The sequence below is a fragment of the Helianthus annuus genome, chromosome 8 (assembly GCF_002127325.2).
Source record: "Helianthus annuus cultivar XRQ/B chromosome 8, HanXRQr2.0-SUNRISE, whole genome shotgun sequence".
Classification (NCBI taxonomy): domain Eukaryota; kingdom Viridiplantae; phylum Streptophyta; class Magnoliopsida; order Asterales; family Asteraceae; genus Helianthus; species Helianthus annuus.
Window position 1 is genome coordinate 29,350,327 of NC_035440.2, and position 24,742 is coordinate 29,375,068.

Sequence of the window (24,742 nt, forward strand, 5' to 3'; positions counted from 1 at the left end):
CAATTTGGCAATGATTTTCGACTGACGTGGAGATTTAGGGAGTGGCAGCCGAATAAAGGAAGTGGCTGAAAAACGACAATCAGAGGAACATGAACTGAAGTCTGGTGTGTAGATTAAGGGATTGGGGGATAGTGTATCGATAATGTGTATAAGTAGGTACAAACGAGTGCTGTTACTAAAATTCGAAGGAAAATGAGCAATGAGAAGAGTCTAGGCATGTCTATATTATTTTATGTAGAGAAGCATACTACTAATGTAAATATAAACATAAAATAGCTCAGAGTAGAATAAGGAACCTGTTGAAGTCATCTTACAGTTCGGGTTCCACACACGACGCCAAATATCGTCACGAAAACCAGCTGGTCGCGTGTTCCAGATCATGAATCACCGTTCATCATGTCAAAGCCTGTAATCCGCTACAAACATTAAAGGAAAGATCGTCAGAGTAACCCTGGGACCCACGTCCCAGGAGAAGCCTCCAACGATCAAGTTAGAGTTGATCCATATTCCATAATAGTTAGTTGATAGCAATATCATAGAGTATTCGGATTACATACCTTATAATATAGTGTTTGGGTTACGCCAAATCAGACGCGTATATAATTAGTGCTACAAAAATGAAAGGAAGGATTGTCAGAGCAACCCTAGGGCTGGGTAGAGGGATGGCAACGAACTCGAATCCGGATTGCGAAAAATTCGAGACGGGTATCCGGGTATGAGACTGAGTTTATGGGATTAGTTTTAAAAATTTCCGTAGCCCGATTACGCAAACCATACACTTATTTTTAGTGTTTTTATAATTTCTAATTCTTGGGTAATAAAATTATATAATAGTAAGAAATGTATATAGAAATCCCAACGGGTAATTTTAACAAACTAACTAACGGGTACCTGAGAGGTATGGGACATAGTTTTACAATCAGGTATGAGACCAGCCAGGATTACCAATACACGTCCCATTGCCATCCGTATCCGAGGAGAAGCCTAAGCCTCCAATGATGAGGTTAGAGTTGATTTAAGTTAATAATAGTGTTATCATACAGTGTTTGGATTGCATACCTCACATAAAGTTGGGATTACGATGGGGAATGAAGCCCGTAAGTTGATGGAGCCCAAATCAGAACCATATATAGGTTACACCGTCCGTATTTATTTAAAGATAATCGTATCATGAGACCTATGTTAATACACGTGAAAAGATCTACACGATATAAAAACAATATATGTATTTGATCGATAACTCAACCCATGCCAAAATGGTTGACCGGAGGAGCTGCTCAATGGTTCAAACAGATTTTGGAATATTAGTTTAGTGGATAAGTCTGTCTGGGTCAGCTTTCTCACCTGAACAACCTGTAAGACTGAATGGAATTCTAAAACATGGCACGCAGCAAACACAAACTAAAAGTTGAGAAACATGTAATGAGATGAACAAAGCAACTTGCTCAAATAGAAAGATAAACTTGGACACAGGTTCAAGACATAAAGCAACATTCTGCATAGAAGAAAGCTTCTCTAGAAGAAAGCTTTCCAAAATCAAACGATATCTAAGCGAACCGAAAAAAAACCTTATTTTGGGAAATAAAAAAAAAACTTACTGCTAGAAACGGGAGACTATGTTTTAATTGAAGATTCGGTTGAACTTCTTCCTCCTTCTAAAATCCTTCATTGCATCCCCACGTATCTTAAAATGTACCCTTCATATCTAGACGACGACTAATTTTTATTTATTCGATATCAAAAACAAAGTCAAAGTCAACCGTTACGAATCTGCATCCTCATTGTTGACCCCACGTTTAACAAATTGTCCACGAACTCGTGGTCTCTGTTCTGCTAGCTTCTTCCTGCTCTGGTATCGCACCTTCAAAATCCACCAAACCAAACAAAACAGATTACCTCCGTTGTTAAGCGGCCGTTTGGATTCACGGTTGGTTATCTGTTTATTGCAACTTAAATCACAATAATCAGTATTTTGTGTATTTCACCAATAGAAGAAGTGAAAGTTCATATTTAAAAAGAAATGAAAAGGGAAAATTGCAGAGAAAATTAGATACACCCTTTAATTTTGTCAAAAACTGAACTATCACTCCTATAGATGAGAGAAAAACAAGAAGCTTTGATTATTGTGAGTTTGTGTGTTTGATTATTGTTATGAAAAAAGAGGCTACCTTTTTCTTAAAGCATCTTACTTTTCTCTTCTGGAGGAATTTATTAAGGGCAACCTTACGCTGAGTTAAGCGTTCTTGATCAACACCACTTCCACTTCCACCACTTCCATCACCACCATTAAATACTGTGGGGCCACCATTACCGACACCGTTTTCAATCATACCACCTTCAACAATTGCTCCATTTTCACCATTGCTCTTATTATTACTTCCCGATCCACTACCATAATTTAGAGCATTTCCTTCTGTTGAACCAGTCAAGAAGTTAGACCCCATGTTTCTTGAAAATCCATCGCCAGTTTTGTTGTGGACATGGTGGTGATGGTGGTGGTAGTGGTGATGGTGGTGGCGGACTTGAACCGGCGCCTTTCGTTGTGGAACGGTGGTCTTAACTACGGCATCTTTATTATTAGCACAAGGGACGAGTGCTTGCATGGCATGCTTGTGAACAACAACGGGGAGTGGGTTGTCATCTGGTTTGGTTGTGAAAGCATTGTTGGTGGTGGACCCTAAATCGTCACTGCCGTTGGAACGCTGATTGGGGGTCCCATTTGAGTTAGATAGTATGTTATTTCGTTTTGCTTCTTCTGAGCTTATATCAGCAGGGGGTGGTGAGCAACTGTCCACATTCCCAGTTGGAGTTTGATTAACATTTGATACAGTGTTGTACCTGCATAGCAGTGAGCTTATATATGAGCCGACATGTGTTATGTTTTAACATAGGGTCATGTGTAAAAAATGTCGAATGAATCTACATAAGTATTGTAGTAATATAGACAAGCTTTATTTTAGACGAGCCTCACATGCCAGGCTCGAGCTCAGGCTCGATATATAAACAAGCTTTATTTTAGGTTCACGCTCGGCTCGGGCTCGATAAGGCTCGGCTTGTTTCGAGCTTTTTCTCAAGCCGATCTCGAGTAGCTCACGAGCCGCTCGGCTCGTTTGCACCCATACGCTTATCTACCTGCCCGAACAATATTCTCCACCTATACACACAACACACCTTGAGAAGGCGGAGAGACCAGAATGCCGCAAGACATTACGTTCTTGGGTGCTCGCATCAGCATCCTCCACATCTCTAGGCCGCTTCAAACTGAGCTCAAGAGCATGTGATTCCTTAGAATAATTGTCTTCGATATTAATGTTTTTAAGCAACTGGTTTGCCTTTAAAGCGTCCTTATGAGCATTAAGAGGTTCGGTTCTAGATGCACCGGTTTCGCAACCAAGTTGCATACTGATATCAACCTTATCACCCACTTTCTCCATGTTTGATTCACAAAATTTGTCCATCTTTTTGTTTGTGTCTTCAACCTCGAAACTAGTACTTTTCGGGACTCCGATCTCCAAGTCCTTTCCCATTTCAATGATTTCTACAATAACAAACCAGAAATATTAGAGAAATATATATCTGTCTTTTTATTAATTAACTTTAAAATTAAATCGGTTCCAATGTATTACCGAGTTTAGATGTTTCAGGCCTTGCAACTTGAGCAGAAGTGACATCATGAGGATTTGGTACGTTGTCCCACAAAGAATTTGCTTGGGAGCTATCAACTTCTACAACCTTCTTTGGCCAAGAACTCTAAATAACACAAATTAAACAGTGTAATTAACTGAGAAATTCGCTACTTGAATTTTTGCTTTATGTAAAATTGCTTGTTCAAAATCAACCAAATTCTCGGTACAAAGAAGTATTCGAGGTACTTCACACGATACATAGTTCTTAAAAGATTAAAACTTTAAGATAAAATGGCCCGGAATTTCATTAGAGAACTGAAAAATTACCTGAGTTCCACTCCCATTGTCGCTCCCACCCTTAGCATTCAACTTATCATCTTCATCACTGTTGTCACTGTTGTCATCAGACTCTTGATTGCTTCTTGATTTAGTGGATTTGTGGTCCCGTATGCCGCTCTCACTCCCACTCCCACTACCACTACCGCTTGACTGATTAAAACACAAGACATTAAGGCAAAACAAAAGGCAGATTTTTAGACTATTAGTGAATTTTTTTTTTTTTTTTTTCAAATCTGATATGGACAGATGAGCATATTGGAGCTCGAATCCAGTACACTCCACCCCACAATAATTCAGCATACGAAATCAGAACACACCTGAAGCCGAAGTCCAAAACTGGTCCAATTTTAATGATACATAAACCATAATACAACCAAATTAACTCACACTGTGACATTTCCTCCATACATGCTGCCAGAGGTTTTTTAGCTCATTCTTTCGAATAGGCTTGACTAAAAAGTCAACTGCACCTTTGGATAAACAATTAAAGACTATACCCATTGAGTCATCGGATGACATCACTGCATGTAAAACTCATTAAGTACGACAATTCGTTATATGAAAAACCTTAACAAAAATATATATATATTTCGTAATATTTGAACAACTTTGAGGAGAAGTGGAAAGATACACTCACTTATCACTGGGATATTCTTGCGAGTAGCGTGGTTCATTATCTTGGATAACAGACCAATACCCGATAAATATGGCATAACTACCTCGGTTAAAACAAGATCAATTTGCTTGTTTAGATCAATCAACAGTTTCCATGCTTCTAGACCATTCGCTACAGCCGTAACTGGCATCAAATAATTAACATTTCGTTAATCAAATTGTATTAAATTAATCAAGAATGTGACGGTTAATTTCTTGCATAAAGTCTACCTAGAGAATATACCCACAATGGGGAATCTGGTTCTTTTTAGATAAAAGGGATGAAAATATGACTTATATATATTGAAGCTATAAATGTATGGGCTAAACTTGCATCGTACAATGAATTACTTTTCCTCAATAACTAGCGTAATATGAACACACAAAGTAAAAGAAAAGGCAAGATAATACTTTAGCTAACGTATGTTCTCTTATGAGATGAATTTTGTTCTTATTGTTTCATTTCAGACTGGTATTAATTCAATTACACACACACACATGTAAAGACGTATCCATATCCTTTTTATCTTAAGAATCTAGAAATTCTGGCATCACATTAAACGCGCCCATATCAAAATAACCTATTGACAGACAACAAAGGATTTATCATAAATATAATTCTTTTTTTCCTTTAAAGATTTAGAAACTAGAGAGAATTGTTAGTTTCACATGATTAGCATGACTGCTGAAAAGGTCAAATGGTGGTGGATGACTGTGTGTGTGTGTGTGTGTGTGTTTTATCATATAGTATTTTTTTTCATGATTTAGAAACTAAAAAAAAATTGGTAGTTTCACATTATAAGCATAAGTTTTTAAGAAAATCTGACTGCAGAAAAAGTCAAATGGTGGTGAATGACTATGTGTATGCGTGTGTGTGTGTGTGTGGGGGGGGGGGTGTTTGGGTATTAAAGACTGAAATATGATGATCTGAATGTTAAAAAAGGCAGGCATATGAAGTCTCAACTGAAATTCATTAAGACTGTTTGGATAACTAGTATAGGCATCTGAATGTATTTGTCTATTTTGCCCTGAAAAATGTTGAACAACAGAAAAACTTAAGTAATTACAATTTACAAGGATGAGTTTTGTAGTCATGTAGAGTAACTATGGGACAAAAACACTTATATATAGCATGTGATGGGTTAGTTTGATAAACTGACAGTTTGAGTAAATTTACATGAAAAGAAATATTTTACATGTTATATGTACCGATTGGGAAATTAAATTAAATAGTTATATAAACCTTCATAGCCGCAATTACGGAGGAGAGCATTAACAACATGACGGGTTGAATCATCATTTTCAACTAGAAGAACCTTTAGAGACCTAAGAGGCAGAAAGCTCTCCCATTGAACCACAGGCCCCTGAGGTTGTTGTCGTTGCCTATGCAACATAGCATGGGCCTGGCCCAACTCATTGGGCCTAATAATATTCACATCTTCATTAATTCTTGACTCGTCTTCTTCAGACATCCCTTGCCCGTCAAACCGGAACCCATTTCTCCCTTCCTTTAAGTCAACCCGGTTATGGTGGTTAAGTTCTGCCAACCCTTTAGGTGCTGGAACATTCGTGCTCACCCCAACTCTCCTCATCAACAATATTCAAATAAACTTTGAGAAATTAAAACGAGTTCTTTTTTCGTCGGAAAGTGGCACATAATGTTTTTCTCCAAGCAGCGAAAGCTTTTTGAGAAACTCTTCAAATAATTCTACATAAAACACATAATCGAATTAGAACCATAGTTGTTGCATAATGAAAGAGAAGTAATTTTTTCGCAGTTGACTGTTATTGCAGATTTCGTTTATTTCATCATCGGATCTCCCACCTTTAATACCACTAATCCACAATAATTACATGCAGATTTCATCATCAATATACATATAAAGAGAGAACTACTTTACAGCGAAGTTTGATCTTTCTTAGATCATACATCCATCAACTATCTCAAAATAAAACGAAATGTCCAAATAAATGGTCTTTTTAGATATAGATAGTACTTTAAGCAACTAAATCATGATAATTAGAAAGAAAATGTGTGGATCAAACAATCTAGCCCAACAAGGTTTCTACTAATTTCATTTGAAACCACATATAAACTCAACAATCACCAGACTGCTGATATTCACAGTTTTACAGACATCTCAATTTACAGAAAATCGCTTTTTTCTCAAAGTAAGAAAAAAATCCAAGTTAATCAGGCCTAGGAAGTATTTTTAAGCTTCCATGACACTATAAGCAATTATATCAATATTACTTGCAAAAGGAAAAAAAAGAAAAAACAACTCTAGAATGAACCCTAATACAGTAATATACGCGCATCTGGAGTTCATAGAAAAAAATGACCAATTGAAAAAAAAAAAATTGTTACAGACAAACTACTCTAGACAGAAACACAAAACACTTTCTCAAATTAAACCAAAATCTCCAAATAAATGGTCAATATTTTTATTTAGATGATACTTTTAGCAACTAATTCATAATACTTAGAATTTCATCATCAATCGACGAAAAAAAAAACCATTTTTTCTGGAAGTAAGAAGCAATTCCAAGTAAAATAATAATACTCATCTGAGATTCATAAAAACAAATAAAAAATTCCAATTTTTTTATAAAAAATTTGTTACAGACAAACTACTATAGACAGAAACACAAAATACTTTCTCAAAATAAACCAAAATCTCCAAAGATATGGTCATTGTTTATAAGTAGAAGATACTTTAAGCAACTATTCATAATACTTAGAAGTTCATTATTTTTTCTTCAGCTAAGAAGAAATTCCAGGTAAAATCAGTTGAATCAATAATACTAATCTGAGATTCAGAGAAGAAAAAAAAACATTTTTTATAAAAAAAAAAAAAAAAAAAAAATTGTTACAGACAAACTAGTATAGACAGAAACACAAAACACCATCTCAATATAAAACAAAACCTCCAAAAAAAAAAGCCATTCCATATATTTAGATTATACTTTAAGCAGCTAATTCATAATACTTAGAAAAAAAAAATGTCTGCATCAACAGAAAACCATTTTTTTCTCAAAATAAAAAAAAATCAAGTAAAATTAATTAAATCAATATCACTTGCAAAACAAAACCAAACCTCTAGAACAAACCCTAATTCTCATCTGAAAACCATAGCAATTCATCACAAAACTAAAAAAAAACCGACCAATTAAAAAAAACTCTAGAACAAGCCTTTAATACTCATCTGAAAACCATAGCAATTCATCACAAAACTTAAAAAACCGACCAATTAAAAAAAAAAAAAACTCTAGAACAAGCCTTTATTAATACTCGTCTCAGTCTGAAAACCATAAAAACTCATCTCACAACTAAAAACCGACAAAATTGAAAAAAAAAGCAACTAAACCATACCTCTAGAACAAACCCTAACACTCATCTGAAACTCATAAAAATTCATCAAAAAACTAAAAACAAAAACACCTAAATTTGAAAAGCAAAATATAGTTACAGTATTCTAAACAAAACACTTTCTCCAATCATCCATTCACCATTTCGTCAACAATCACCGATTATCATTATTGTTAACAATAATCACATTACCGTGGATATCGGAGACACAATTGACGGAACTTTGACTCGAAGCAGAAATCGGCAAAATTAGGTCAAATCATCCACACAACATACTCCAAATTCAGATCTAATTGATCGAACAAACGATTTAACTTTTGAAGAAATCACACCACATGAAGATTTATATATAGGGTTTGATAGGTTGTCTTAAAAAGTAAAGCGAGTCTGCAATCTATTGGCTCCTCAGATGAAGATATTATATTCGGTCTGCTTACGTGGACTAATCGACGGACGTAATGGTTGACACGTGATGTGCCACGTGGGATGACACGTAAGATGAGATCAATATACGGGCTGAGAGTTGTTTCGGGCGGATTACGGATCCTATGGAGATCGTTTTAGATCCGATTTGTGTGGACACGTGGCCAAATGTGAGATGAGTTAAAGGTTCTGCTGCTTTTCTGTGGGTGTGGGCTCCCACTGGATTAACAGAAGGATAACGAAAACGTCCTTTTCCGTTAGTTTGATTGGAAAGCCGTGTGGGTTTTTCTACGGGATTGCCCTTCCTTGTTGGGGATATTTCTGTAATGCCATTGCCAGCTTTCACAATGCATCATGGTCTTACGGTATGGCTGTAATCGAACCGAACGAACATGAACGGGGCCATGTTCGTGTTCGTTCGTTAAGAAAATTAACATGTTCGCGAATTGTTCACGAACGTATACCGAACATAAGTTTTTGTTCGTGTTTGTTCGTTAAGGAAATTCATTTATTCATGAACTATTCGTAAACACTGGTCTCGAACACAAACGAACGTAAACGAACATTTGACTTGAAATTAAAAATAAAAACATTAGAAACCTTAAACATTTGACATAAGTAGTTAAATACAATCATCAAATGATAAATCAAAACACAAGAAGTCTACTACAATTACCAAACGATGAATCAAGTTTAACTAATTTAAACATAATTATCGAATTACTTAGACATAATTATCCTAAAAATTTCTTGAATGTTTAAATTTTAGCTAACTTAGAAAACAATAGGGTTTCAAGTTTTCAGTATGTTTAGATTAAAAGTTTATTATTTATTATTTTTTAACATAATTAAACGAAAACGAATATTACCGAATGTTCACGAACGCAGTCGAACGACGAGACCTTTGCTCGTTTCGTTCGCTAAGCTAACCGGACGATTTTTTTTGTTCATGTTCGTTCATTAAGCTAATCCAGCGAACATAAACGAAGTTCCCAGCGAACGGTTCACACACCGTTCGCTGAACGTTCAGTTCGTTTACAGCCTTATCTTACGGTATTTAGTCGTAAGGATGCAAACGAACCAAAAGTTAAGCGAACAGTTCGTAAACCGTTTGGCGTAGTTCGTTTGTGTTCCTTCGTTTATTAAAAAACGAACACGAACAACAAATTTCATTCGTTTAGTTAAATGAACAAACATGAACAGAGGCTCTGTTCGTTTATTTCTGTTCGTGAACGTTCGGTAACGTGTTTGTTTGTGTTCAAAAGTGTTTTTAGTTTTTATATATTATCTAAATACTTCAAAATTCCGACAAATAAAATATTTGATAAGTGTCAGTGTATTATATATTTGTTCATGAATGTCTATTTGTGTTTCTTTGTTTCATTTGTGTTCATGAACATTAGTTTGTGCGCATTTGTGCTCATCTACGTCCGTTTTTGTTTGTTGCCTAAAAGTAACAAACAATAACAAACGAACACGAACAAGTTTATTTCCTTAACAAACGAACCCGAACATAAAATCTCATTCGGTAAGTGTTCAGCAACAGTTCATGAACACATATATTTATTAACAAATGAACAAGATCCGTTTGATTCGTTTGTAGCCCTATTTAGTAGTATAATTATATAGATAAATTATTTAACTAGTGAGATTATGTAATTACATACCGATTTAATTTAAATATATATAACTAGAGTAATTACTTTTAAATAGAATATTTCTATACATAACGTTATTATTCTGACGTTCATTTTAAACGAAGATAGATGTAATTCCATTTATGTCACCGCTCTTTTTTAGAATGGAATTAAACCTAAAATTATAGTTAATTTTACATGTATAAGCTATTCAATTGATTTTCATTATAATTATTTATTTACTCAGATTAAATTTTTGTTATACGTCAAGATATAATAATATAAATATTTACCAGTAAATGATTAAAATTACAATTTGTTACGTGTATCGGTCTAATGGATACAAATTTGTTTTGTAGATAAGAAGTATGTAAATATAATTTTTACTTGCTTTTGAGCAACTAGTAAGGCGTTATTGGTTTGCTTGAGGGTTTATTGGTGTGAAAGCCATAATTAACAAGAACACATTTAGTGAGTATAAAGAAGATCATGAGGATGTAATTTGGTATGTTGAAGTGAAGAAGAATGTCACGTACGAAGAGTTGGAAAAGATCTTGATTTCTGAATGAAAAAAAAAAAAACAAGTGTTGTTGGATGGAAGTGTTAAAACGATTAGCTTTATTCATATATCGATTAAAAAAACCATCATTATAAGTGTAACGATACTGATACCAATACCGAGAAGATTAACATGGACTATAATCCCACATCGGCTGTAGCCAAGAGAGATTCTTGGTTCATAAGATAGGACTCGGCTCTTAAATCACCAACGCATTTTGGGCTTAGTTGGTTGTGGAGCACATGAAAAATCGACAGTTAAGTGTGCTCAAGTGGGAGTAGAACCAAGATGGACGACCTCCTTTGAAGTCTCCACCGGGGCAACAAAAAACAAATCTGTGAGTCTTTCAATGGGTAACCCATCAAGGGCAAAACGAACAATATCAGTGGTAAGAGAAGTCTGGAGCTTATAATAAGCTAAGTCTTATTCATCTTATAATTAAAATATAAAGTTGGGCTTAGTTGTTGACTTAGCTAACTTGGGTAAATAACACGACACACAAAGAGAGCCACTCTTGAATCTTGATAACTAGTTTATTAACATGATTTATTATAAAAGGACTTTGTTTGCTTTTGGTCTGAAAAGATATCGATCTAAGTTAGTAAAGATAGATTATTTGAAAAATATCGACTCAATACAAAATATTTAGATCTAATTGTTGTTTTAACATTAGTTTTAGAAAAGTAAAGAAAAAAAAACTTTAAATATGAACACTTTTGACTCTACGACTCACCACAATGCTCATTGATATTTGATATTGAAACGAAAATAGCTAATGCTATAAGCAATCACGGATATAAAACATTCATCACCGGTGATAAAAATAAAACTAATACTAGTTGAAAATTTGTAGGTTATGGGAGAAGATGGGGATTCACGTCTCAAAGTAATGCCATCGGGGTTTAAATATATCTAATTGTCATAAATATATACTAAAGAATCTCATGTGTGAACCCATCTTGTCCACCCATCTTGTTCGGAGTTATATTTAAGGTCGACTTCTTGACCGCCATGAGATCGTGCCCCCTGATGCACGGGAACCGGATAGAATCCATAAACCCTCGTCCCCGCCAGGTTCGAACCTGGGATTAAAGTCCATTCGTCCTTTCACTCAGATGTCCCTCGAAAATGACCCAAGCGGAAATTAAACATGCGCCTCCACTAAAGAGGACATGCCTTTTGACCACTGAACCAAACATCTCAGTACAGGTGTTATAATATTTGTCAAAGGAGTTCACTTTTAGTTTGCATTTGTTACCAACCATGATAATCATATATTATTTAATGGTTTAGGTTTATTTAGTTCAATAGGGTTTAAATATATCCTAGTTTGGATTGGTTTACCGTTACAAAGATAGAACTTGTTACACAAGTTATCTACTTAATAATGCAACGCGTGGTGATAGAATGATCCGTGAAAAGCAATGTCATTCGGAAGTGAATCAGATGGATACCAACTTAATTCTAAATTTGGAAATAACACACACCGACTTCTATAATTTGTTTGCACTTTGGGCCCTCAAATGCCACATAAATCCACTTTTGCCTGTTTGAGTTAATGTCGCTAACATGCTTTGGTTTATAAATTTGGTGATTTTCTTGTTTTTTTATTTTCAAAATTAGGTATATAATATATAGAACTATGTAGATGTTATGAAAACTATAATTTATTTATACAATATACTATATAGTAAAGGAGAATGGAAAACAAGGGAGTCAATAAATGCCATAAATTTAAATGTGGGTGTACTACTTTTTCTTTTGTTTTACTCTTGAGATTGCTCATTTTTGGTAATCAAAATAAGGGTGGAGATACAATAGAAAGTTTATTTGGCTAGGAAGGATAGGAAGTGATATTGACCATCCATTAAGTTAATCAAGGGCTAAGATTAAATCAGGGAAATTAAAAGGAAGAAAAAAGGCGTGTGAGTTTGTTCAAGGGCATTCTAGTCAATCCACTTTTGCCTGTTTGAAAAAGAAAGAAGAAGGAGTTGGATTGACTAAAATACCCTTTCTCTTTATTTTAAAATTTGCCACATGTCATAATCCTATGGCTTCCTATCTTTCCTAGCGAAAATTAACTTCCTATTTGATCTTTTCCCATCAAAATAATACATGAAGTATACCATACCTTTTGCCTTTACGTTGTAAGGTAAATTTTGATATAGATATCAAACATGATACATGATCGTTATCTACTCATAATTGTATTTTTTTTTTTTTAATTTTGATAGAGAATTTGTTTTGAAACTTATAGAAATCTTCTATATCTACAAACCCTATGAGGGGTAACATGCTCCACATTTATTGGTAGGTGTGGGTGGACATGCGCTGATTTTCTTTTTTTTTTTTTCTTTTGCTTTTTCAAGTTGTAATCTTTCATTTTATATATCTACGTTTGCCCGAATAAATTACGATTTTACCTCAGTTTTTAATTACGATTTTACCCACAGTTTAAAATTAAGTTTTTGTCTCAAGTTGTAAATAAAATTATGTTTTTATCCCGAGTTCAAAATTACGATTTTATCATCAGTTCAAAATTATGATTTTGCCACCAGCTCTAGCTCAAAATTACGATTTTGTCATTAGTTCAAAATTATGATTTTGCCCCAAATTCAAAATAAAATTATCATTTTGCCCCCAGCTTAAAAATACGATTTTGCTCTCAGTTCTAACTTATGATTTTGCTCCCATTTCAAATATTACAATTTTCACCCAGCTAAAAATTGTGATCTTGCAATCAATTTTTTTTTTTTTTTGCAAAACTATAGTACTATTTTATTTTACTTAGTTGACTCAATGTAACTTTTATTTGTGTCAAGCAGCTGTCTAGCACTCGCTCATTGGTCCCGACAAATTACTATTTTACCCCATCTCAAAATTACAGGCTTGCCATCATTTTTGTTTTTTATTTTTTTTTGCAAAACTATAGTAGTATTTTGTTTAATTTTTTGACTCAATGTATTTTTTATTGAGATCGTCTTATAAGTAGTATGTAAAAGTAACCGAAATACATGCGTACATATTATGAAACTAAAAAATATTTGATTTTACGCCCCGCAACGCGGACGGGGCATAACGCTAGTTCTATTACATTCTAAAGAAGTTACCCGCACAAAAACATTTCATAACAATTTAAGAAAACTGTGAATATGACCATCGTCTTCAAATGATTCACTAACAATTTAAGGCTGGAAACGAACCGAACAAATATTAACGAGGCCATGTTCGTGTTCCTTCATTAAGGAAATGCAAATGTTCGTGACACATGTCAAACAAAGGTTTATGTTTGTGTTCATTTGTTAAGGAATTTTAGTTGTCCATGAACAGTTCATGAACACCGTAACGAACACGAATGAACATTAAACTTGAAATTAAAAAAAACACCATTAACCTTAAACATCAAACTCAAGCAGTCAAATACAACCACTAAATGATAAATCAAGAAATCAAGACACAAGAAGTCTACTACAAGCACCATACGATAAATCAAACTTTGCTAATTTAAAACATAATTATCTAAAGTTACTTAGACATATCTCAAAAAAATGTCTTTGGTGTCCAACTTCTTCATATATTTACATATGAGTTTACGCTATAGTATTTTTTTAATATAATTATTAACTAACGTTTAGGGTGAAAGTAAAACTTAAGGGTGAAAGTAAAATATTAACTTTTTTTCTTCACAAATTAACATAAACAAATGAACACAAATGTAAACGAACATATTATCGAACGTTTACGAATGCAGTCTAACGAATGAGACATTTTTTCATGTTCGTTCATTTAGTTAATAGAACAGAATATCTTGTTCGTGTTCGTGAACGAACATAAACGAACTTCTCGCTGAGCAATTCACGAACTGTTCGCTGAATGTTCAGCTCGTTTATAGCCCTAGCTAACAAGATTCCAACGAGAAAGGCGGTCAAACAAGAAAGCTTATCCTTTATTGGATGGATAAGAATTGTAGAGTTGGATGGCCTCTTGGTCTCTTCATCTCATGACAGTGGTGGGTTAAATCCCTAATGAAATCGTGGTTCTTGTAATTATACGAGTCGGGTAGCTTTTACTCTATACTTTATCACGCCGCGGGTAATTCAAACGTTATCGATTCGTTTCGTTTTGTTTTGTAACAGGATTAATACGGTACCAAAACTCGGTATAACAACCGAAAGAAAAAAAAAACAGGTCGTGCATTAACAAAAACAATATCCGTACATAAAAAAATACATTACGTCTAGTAAGGTTCAATCTGCACTAGGGATGAGCACGATACCCGTTCGGTACCGAATCGGTGCCGGTACCGAAAAACGGAGAAAAATGGTACCGGAACCGAATAAACAGGTTTCGTACTGGTACTGATACGCTACCGGTACTTACCGGTGTTTTACCCGTAAATACCGGTACCGTACCGGTACCGAAAATGGTGAAAATGAGAACCAGTACCAAATGCTCATCCCTAATATGCGCTACACTATAGAAAGAAGAAGGTATGTTAAAAAGATATTTGTTTTAAAACAAAAATTACAAATTTAAAATCAGAAAGAAGGAATAAATCACGGAAAATATTATTAAGAATAATAGACAAAGACAACAAAAATAATAAATGAAACAGTTCATTCAAACTTTTATTTGGCAGCAGGTAATAAAAAATTTCTTTCCCATGAATGGCTTCGAACCCGAGACACTCACTATATTTGAATGTTCATACAACCAACTGAATTGCGAAAGTTTTTCTTAATAGTTTGGCGCAATAATAACTATAATATATACATAAAACGGAAAAGGACAAAAAAAAAAAAAAAAAAAGCAGCCACCTGCAACGTAGGTGCTCCTATTGTTCATGCAACTTCACAATTGTTATAGATATAATAAAGTATGTGTCGGCGTAATATGCTACACATTGAATAGATACATTAAGCGTAGATTAACACCCAAATCATCCAATACTTGAGTTTAAAATATATGGTCTATTCAATAAAGTCATTGGGGGGATGTATAGAACTCCTCTTGATCATATTTAGATCATACATACTCGTACATATACTACTTTATTGATTCACGTGATGTTTTTAGAACTAGATTAATAGATTATGGTTTCATTAAGACTGCGGGGCATGGGGCGGGGGTTTGGGCGTGGGTGGGCTGAAAACGCCCAAGCCACCACCCCGGGTGGGCATGGGTTTGGGCGTGGCCCCTTTTTCGTGGGTTTGAAGCCGGGCGTGGGGCGGGCTAGCAAGGTGACATGGCAGGCTCTCAATGGCTATGTATCAACTCATGCCCCCAACCCAAGCTCATAACTCAAGCCCCACCATACCCCATGGGCGTGAGTTTTATTTTTCATTTTTTTCCCATTCCACGTGTCAACAAATGCCCCAACTCATGCCCCAACCCAAGCCCACCATACCCCACAGTCTAACACATCTCTTGAATAATGGGGGTACGAGAGGGTATCAACCCCTAACCAAACTAGTAAATTATGGTGATAATTGTTCTTAAGTATAGTGATTACATATTGATCTTAATTATTTTAGTTTATTGTTTTCATGTTTATTCATTTTCTAAACTATTAAACATTTCTTCCTTTGAGATTGTTTTAAAGTCATTGGTTGGTTGTAATTTAGGTCATGTCGATATGTCATATGTTAGCTATGTGAGAGGCTAATGTTTCAAAAGTTATGATATAACATGTTTTTGGCATGTATGTGGGTTTGAGAAAAGACAATATAGAATTTTAGACAATATACGATCATTGTATCATGGCTTTCATATAATTACGATTTGTTTAATAAAAGCAATGAACTTTTGTTTTGTATGTATATTTAAATTTGTTGTGCTTAAGAGGTATGTTTTATATTATTGTATATGATCATGAAAATTCAATGACTGTTTTATATTATTACATGTGTGTATATATATAACTGTTATTTTAGTTTTGATATTGCAATATTAGTTCAGAAATTTATTATAATGTTATTGCCTTTTTTTAAAAAAAAATAAAATTAACAAATAGGGCTTGAATGATGCATATGATTTTAAGATGAAATTGACATTTGAAAATTGAACCATACGTGGGAAAAAAACCCGAAACCTAAACCCATTTTGAAGGATCGTGACATAATAAAACCAAATTTTAAATAAAGAATTTCAAGAATTGTAGATATAATAATATATTTTTGCTTAAAATACGATGCAGAAGACACTATCTCACTCTGTTTTTTAACACGTTATATATTATTAATTAGGTACAAATATATGACATAGTTCTTCATGTTCAATGTTTGTTTTATAAAACATCAATAACGCAAACAAACTTATAGAATCTAATGATGTTACATTAACATTTATCGTTTCAAATAACTTTATTTTGTTGAGAGGGCTTAAATGATTGGTTCATACTTTATTTATTATTATTTAATAAGAAATACATTGAAGCTCTTAAGTTTTTAAAATACATATGATTATAAAATGAAACTTAACTTTTAAAAATAAAAACTAAAAAAGTTGATAAAAAAAAAACAAAAAACAAAAACGTTTACAAAAATTGAAAAGTAGAAAAGTCAAGTTTATAAAACTTGACTTAAATTTTCTAAGTAATTTGAAAATTAAATAAAGCCTCTTTTGAAATTATTAATAAAATTATCTTCAAGTAAAAAATAGAGTAAACTTCCGTTTTGCTCCCTGTGGTTTGGTCACTTTAACGGTTATGCTCCAAACCTTTAAAAATAGCCATTTTACTCCCTGATGTTTTGGTTTTTTTTTTTTCCAGTTTGCTCCCCGCCTCTAACTCCATCCAAATTATTTGTTTTTCCATTTTGCTCCCCGCAGGGAGCAAACTGGCAACAAAACCAAAACATCAAGGAGTAAAATGGCTATTTTTAAAGGTTTGGAGCAAAACCATTAAAGTGACCAAACCACAGGAAGCAAAACGGAAGTTTACTCTATATATGTCTAGACCCACCCATAAACACATGGATTCGGTTCATCCTCATGGGCCGCTCCACGGGAAAAAGCACTTTAAAATTCCCTATCATACTTCTGTTGTCACTCTGTTTTGGGCCCCATAGTCAGATCCGTACAGACCCTTTATAAGTAAATTACGATTTTGGCCCTTATGGTTCTTTCATTTTAACTCTGTCAGTATAAAAAAGAATCTTTTGACATCTAAGCCCTTAACATTATGTTTTCTAACCTTTTTGGCCCCATCACTAATCTCATCCACAGACTTAGTTAAATACTGGTCATAAGCTCCTCACATGAGAGTACCAATTTTTCAAAACTTGAGTTGGAATCAAAACTCAAGTTTCTCAGTTGATTTTGTTACCAATTTTTCATGGGTGGTTGCAACTCTTAATCTTTGAAAGGATCCAAAATTAGTAAATGTGTCGTTAAGTTGAAGAAGATGATAAAGAGTTTCTTTGTTTTGATTAAATGGGTCTTAATGGCTATAATAGGTAAATTGACATAAATGTCCTTCATGTGAGGGGCACATGACCCGTTTTTAACCAAGTCTATGGATGGGGTTAGTGATTGGGGCTAAAATGGTTAGAAAAAATGACTTTGAGGACTTAGATGTTAAAAAAATTATTTTTTAAGCTGATATGGTTAAAGTGAAATAACCACAGGGGCCAAAGTCATAATTTACTCTAACCTAAAAGATATTTATTATTTTAAACATGCTGTTAAGTTGATATATTGAACAAACTAAATTTTAATTATTATCTTAGAAGATTAACTTAAAGGATATTTATTTGTTTAATATTTTAAACATGCTTTGAAGTTGATATATTAAATAATTTTAATTATTATCTTAGAAGAATAATGACTTTTCGCTTACCAAGTTGTTATTTGGTCTAAAATCAACTTAGCAAAGCTGACCCTAAATTTATTAAATACGAAGCCAAAAACAATTATCCTTGTTTTATATTTTCAACTTTTAAGAGATGAAGATGATATCTTGACCTAATATTATGAAAGAGTGGGACATTTACACAATTCACTATAGCTAATGTCTAATATCATAATCAAAATAACTCAATTTAATCATGACCTTTTAAACATTAGTTATAGCAAAACCAATAAACATTCTCTAGATTTTATTTTACAATATATATTGTGTTATAGACGATCAATACATAACCACTACGTAAAGAACTATAATAGCACTATTTTAATACACAAGAATATTATGCAACCGCATATTTCACTTTCTTTATCTCTTTCAATAAAACAACAAAGCACTACACATAAATGTATTATATCGTTCATGTAGTTCTATACGTAAAGAGGTTATGTATTGAGCACACGCTTATCATGTCAAATCTTCTCTAACTTAATAACTTTAAACCTCTTAAACTATAAAAGAAAAAAAACGACTCAATTAGTTATCAATCTTTAACACTGTTTTGTTTATGTAACTGGCATCCGATTATACTTAATATGTTTCCAAAATCCCAGTAAGTGAATAACTGATCCTCGTAAAGCCATTTAAAACACATGTATAACTTCCAATGTTGTCGTTCTAAAAAATCGTATTACGCTAATAAAACATGATCAACTACTTTGACCTCATAAATCAAAGCATATTAGGTTTATTCGGATAACATAAGGCATTTGAAAAGAATAACTTCACATGGAGTTTGACCACAAGAAATTTTGGGGTCGCACAAATGATTCGAACCTCATTTATGTGGCCAAGAGAGCATTTGGTAGAATTGGTGAAAAGATTCGATCCAAAAACATTTGTGTGGCCAAGAGAGCATTTGGTAGAATTGGTGAAACACAGGAAACACAAGTGGCTTCCAATCATTTCCCCTATTTTAAAGCCCAAGAGACTTCTATTAAATGCTCACTCTCAATGACAAAAAAATGAATTTGGAGTATCCTCGATTCATTCGAAATCTTTTCCTCACCAATATTGAAATTAGAGGTGGTGACACTTTGCATTGGCATAACCTTTGATACATTATTATAAAGTTATTCTTTGCTTCAAAATATATTTTTACTTTTACCTTTTGCTTCTTTCTTTGGAATATTGGTCTGTAAATTTAACTATTAACTCTTTTTGTAAGATATTAAAGTTGATGTAGCTTTAGTTTATAAATTTAGTATTCCCATTTGTTTTTCTTTAGATATATTACAACGATATTTTATTTCTTAAAGTTTTAAAATAATTTATTATATATTATTGATTTGTCTATCATGTTTTGCAAGACCTAATAGTTAACATGTTGATCAAAAAGATTCTAAGCTTTAGTGATGTGTTATTTTATTTGTATTGGTGCCATCTAATTCATTTATTGTAAATATATATAAAAAATATTGTTAGTCTTTCTCCCCTCTCTTAGAAAAACTGAGCCACTAACTCACACACATATACACCCCCCTCCCCCCTCATATATGAAGATGTACATCACTTCTAGTCTCATCGTCATCATTAGGGTCATCATTTTTTCCCGAGATTCTCATCAAGACCACAAAAGCTTCGTCATCAATGCACCATCCATGTGTTGCCACGTAATCTTGCCGGAATCTTGAAAATGTGGCTAATTCCTTGTTATCTCTTGCGTGTTTAATTTCATCACTGGAATAGGCTTTTCTTTTCCCCATTTCATCCTATCATATGCTATACAACCCATTACCATTTGAGTGTAGTCGTCATTATGTTCTTTCATCATTATGCTATTCATTGAAATAAAATAAAAAATATATCTACTCTAGCAACATAGTCGATGCGAAGAAAACTATGGGTGTTATTGTTCTTATACATCCATCCTCTATGTATGGAAATTGACATGATCAATAGATCCATTCTCTATGTATGGAAATTGACGTGATCGATAGCTACAATTAAGAATTAAATTGAGAACTTGTTGACAAAGTTTAAATCAGTGGTTGAAATGTTACGACCAAAGATGTTAAGGATTGTGATAAAACTAAAAATCGGGTAAAGCCAAACAATTGATTCTTTCAATTGAAACTCATAAAGTTATTAGGAGGGATACTAGTCGAACATAATACCCTACGCTTCATATTCACTTTGATATACATACATACATACATACATACATACATACATACATACATACATACATACATACATACATACATAACATACATACATACATACATACATACATACATACATACATACATACATACATACATACATACATACATACATACATACATACATACATACATACATACATACATACATACATACATACATACATACATACATACATACATACATACATACATACATACATACATACATACATACATACATACATACATACATACAGACAGACATACATACATGCATAAGAGAAGAACATGTACTGAATTAAATGTGATTCATACATGTCTATCTTCACATACACCTATACCTGTACACATATATACCTATTGCATACAAAGTTGTTTACAATATCCAGACAAGAAGAACACACTGAACTAATATAATGTTAATTCGTTGTTATGGATGTTGCAACGGATAGAAAAAGGTGAGTAGTTATTAGATGGCGGTTTACGAACATACTTATAGAGAGGTGCGGTCATCGTAGTCGTGTGAGGTGATTGTTGCGATGGTGACTTATAAAGAAGCGAAGTGGAGTGCCGATGGTAAGATGGTGGAGAAGGTGGTGCATTCGGATGAGGTGGAGTAGGAGTTGGTAAGAATTTAGGCTCAATAATTTGCTACTTGTTTAGTGAAGTTTAAAAATCTGATGAATCATTGGTGGATTTAAAATTTAATTAGTGACATATGAATATAATTTTAACAAATGAAGAATTATTTACGACAACCAACTTTCACTCGGTGATCCCTTATAAATTACTATTACTTATTAGTACTTATTGTTAATTTTTTTTTCTTCCTCGACCATATGTGTTCATGGCTAACCATTATTGAGTTAGATTGTGGTACCCGAGGAAAACCCACAGTCATCTTAACTTCTCTTTCCACTCCTCTGTGACTGCTTAACAAATTTTGGGACGAAAATTTCTTTCAAGTTGGGGATGATGTGACAACCCGCAATTTCTGGTTAATACTTTAACCTAACCACAGTTAACTTAATCATACATTCATAGCACTACATTTAACTAGGGTTAGTTAAATGAGTCTACTTTGGTAATTCAGGGAATTACCGGAACACATACATGATAACTCTCGAACGTTGGTGACTAACACGAATAATAATTATAAACAAAAGTTATACGAAACTTAAGTGTTGCATGACAAATACATGGATTTTATGCTTTAATTGTAAATTAAAAGATGTTATGTGATGTATGTGAAAGTTAACTAGTTAAGGAGTGTTTAGAGTTAATAGTAAAACTCTAGATAACTACTGTAACCCTAAAACTTCCCAAAACTCAATTTCAATCATATGACAATTCTCTAAACCTTCTCTAATCATTTTGGCTGCACATCACGAATCTCAAATCATCAATCTTTGAGCTTCAATCCATCTAGATTTAATCAAAGGTAAGTGTTTATGATTACACGTTGTTGTCTTTGTTCCTTTGATTCCATGCAAACCCTAGTTCTCCAAACAATAGTCCTGTGTTTAGTTGATCATTTTGATTGAATGAATGCGATTGTGAATGAATGTGCATTGTTGTTAGACATTAGGGATGCCATTGATATGAAAGAATTGCCAATCTGTCGTTGATCATTGTGGATTTGGGTTTTGGATCGTAGAACTGCAAACTGTAACTGTTATATTAAAAATTTGCTTGTTTTGTGTTTCTGTGCGACTAGGGTTTAGTCAGACTTTATGGAGTCACAAAGTCCGAGTTTATTATTGAATCCGAGTATGAATGAACATGATGTTCATGGTTTATTATTGAATGAACATGATGTTCAGGATTTAGTATGTATATGATGTTTAGGATTTATTATTGAATCATGAATGAACATGATGTTTAGGGTTTGATATCATACAAGAGTCTGAGTTTTTGCATGTGACCGTCCGGATTTGGTTATATAATAAAAGAAATTTTGTGTTATTATTGAATGAACATGATGTTCAGGGTTTGATATCATATAGGTTCCGGACACACATATAGTGCGGGTTTAATAAGGTTCCAGGTATAAAATTTGAGTCTGAGTGTAAATGTGTAGTAAAGAGGGGTCTGAATTTATCTAGAAGGTCGAGTTTAAGGGTGTAGTCTAGAGGGTCCGAGTTTATCCACCCTTGATGACCGAGATTTTTATAAACTATAAACATATATCTGGATTTATCAATCAACCACTAAGGTCCAGTTTTATCAATACAAGGATCCGAGTTTATTAGTTATTGTGTCCGAAATTATGATGATGATTTAATGTCTGAGTTTATTATATTAGTTTTGGGTTTTAGTGGTGATCCTAGCTTATCACGGGTCCAAGTATAGGTATGGTTGGCCCGGGTTTGTGAGTCCAATAATATACGTGTTGGTCCAAGTACTTTTGTGAGGCCAGGTATACTTAGGGATCGAGTTTAATAATAAACAATATAACTTTTGTTCCGAGTTTTGTACGTATATGGTTCCGGGTTTATTGATTTATAAGTTATGAAGATTATGTGATTATGCGATGTCCGTGTTTCTCAAAAACACAATTAATGTCACCAACTAGAGAAATTATTGTACGTTACTGTATGTGAAACTTGTTAGTTTGATCACAGTAAACACTTGGTTATTTGGAAACTTAGGGTATTGCAAATCCTACTCTATACATACTTACACTTATTGTACATTAGGTCGCCTGTAATGGACCTAACATTTATTTAACGCGTAGAAGCACGCTAACACATACCGAGCAAACTAAGGTGTTTTGGTCAAAAATTACCGAAGCAATTAAGTGATCAAATTAGTTAAGTGAGGTCGTGTGCTAAGAAAGTGTGTTTAAAAATATGTTAATTAAGTTGTTTGCAAAAACAGTTTTCAGGATACGGCTCAGGATATTGAGCTGTATCTATGATCAAACGATGAGCAAAAATGTAAAGGGTGACACGGGATATACGAGGAAAGCCCTTGATCAATCTAGATCGTCGGCACAAAACCTCGGGAGCTGACAATCGCAGCTGCCTTGTTCTTCTTATTACTTCAAATGTCAGGATACAGTGCAGGATATGATACGGATCAACTAAGTGTTACAATGCAATTCGAATACAAGTGTAGGTGTGTTGTGAGTGTTTGCAGCTAGAGAGAGATAGTGTACGAGAGATTGTGTGTGTTCTTATCTGATCCGATCAATCTATTTATAGTAAAATAAACTAACTAACTAGTCTGTTATTCCGGGATTCAACGAATATTCCTTATGTGAACGTTGTAGTCCACGTCTTCCGGCTTCAACGTCCATAATCTAGCAGATTTGCCCGAGTCTTGAGGAGAAGAAGTCCACTTGAACGTTAGAGACTTGTTCCAATAATCTGCACGTGAGTTAATTAGCTACCACCAGGATACTACATTAGGATGTTACCAATATCCTGATCTGGTATCCTGATCACAATAAAAGAAACATAGTCAGAATATTAGTCAGGATATATAAGCAAAAAATCACCCATAACAATTGTCCCCAAAATATATCTGTTGGTATACCAATTCCAACGGATATATTTTAAAGCTTATCTCTTAAATCGAGGTTATTAAGTTGAAAGACGATTGATGTGACTTTGTGCAACTTCCAACGCGATATTTACTCTTTACCCCCTATATTCAGCCTCTATTTAGCTGACTTATTCAGCATTATGATGATCACATTTCAAGAAATTCCTCAGGTATTTTCCTTCTCTCTTCCTCTCTGTTTTTCTTTACTTGAGTTTCTTGTTTCTTGGTTGAAACCTCTCATGGCCTCACGAACAAGATCACGTTCAAACGAACCAGCCCCAACCCTCGTAAGTCAAAACCTTATTCGAGAATCGGAAAAGGAGATTTGTTCCTTCAATAATGCCGACATTGCTGTGACAACTCGTGTTTTAGAACCTCCTTACTATGCTTTGATGTACTTGTTTGAATAATACGTGACCAGTTAATGTACTTGGTTTCAACTGAATGTTACGTTTATCATGCTATGTGTTATATGTGTTATGTGAATATATGTATATACTAAACCGTGGTCGCACAACACTAACTTAGCCGAACA

General features: G+C 33.8%; 1 protein-coding gene across 2 annotated transcripts; it reads right to left on the minus strand.

Moving 5' to 3' along the window:
- Positions 1-1,423: 1,423 nt before the first annotated feature.
- On the minus strand, positions 1,424-8,379 carry LOC110910090 (two-component response regulator-like APRR3). Of its 2 annotated transcripts, none has more exons than XM_022154805.2 (9): positions 8,182-8,379; positions 5,863-6,327; positions 4,603-4,764; positions 4,353-4,486; positions 3,954-4,115; positions 3,627-3,750; positions 3,172-3,538; positions 2,169-2,838; positions 1,424-1,936 (listed from the first exon to the last, which is right to left on the minus strand). In XM_022154805.2, the coding sequence occupies exons 2-9, from the start codon at positions 6,209-6,211 to the stop codon at positions 1,763-1,765; spliced, it is 2,142 nt and encodes a 713-aa protein (XP_022010497.1). In that variant the 5' UTR covers positions 6,212-6,327; positions 8,182-8,379; the 3' UTR covers positions 1,424-1,762. The 2 variants fall into 2 exon arrangements, with proteins under 2 accessions (XP_022010497.1, XP_022010498.1); XM_022154806.2 differs by having other exon boundaries at positions 1,424-1,861; positions 8,182-8,378.
- Positions 8,380-24,742: the final 16,363 nt, after the last annotated feature.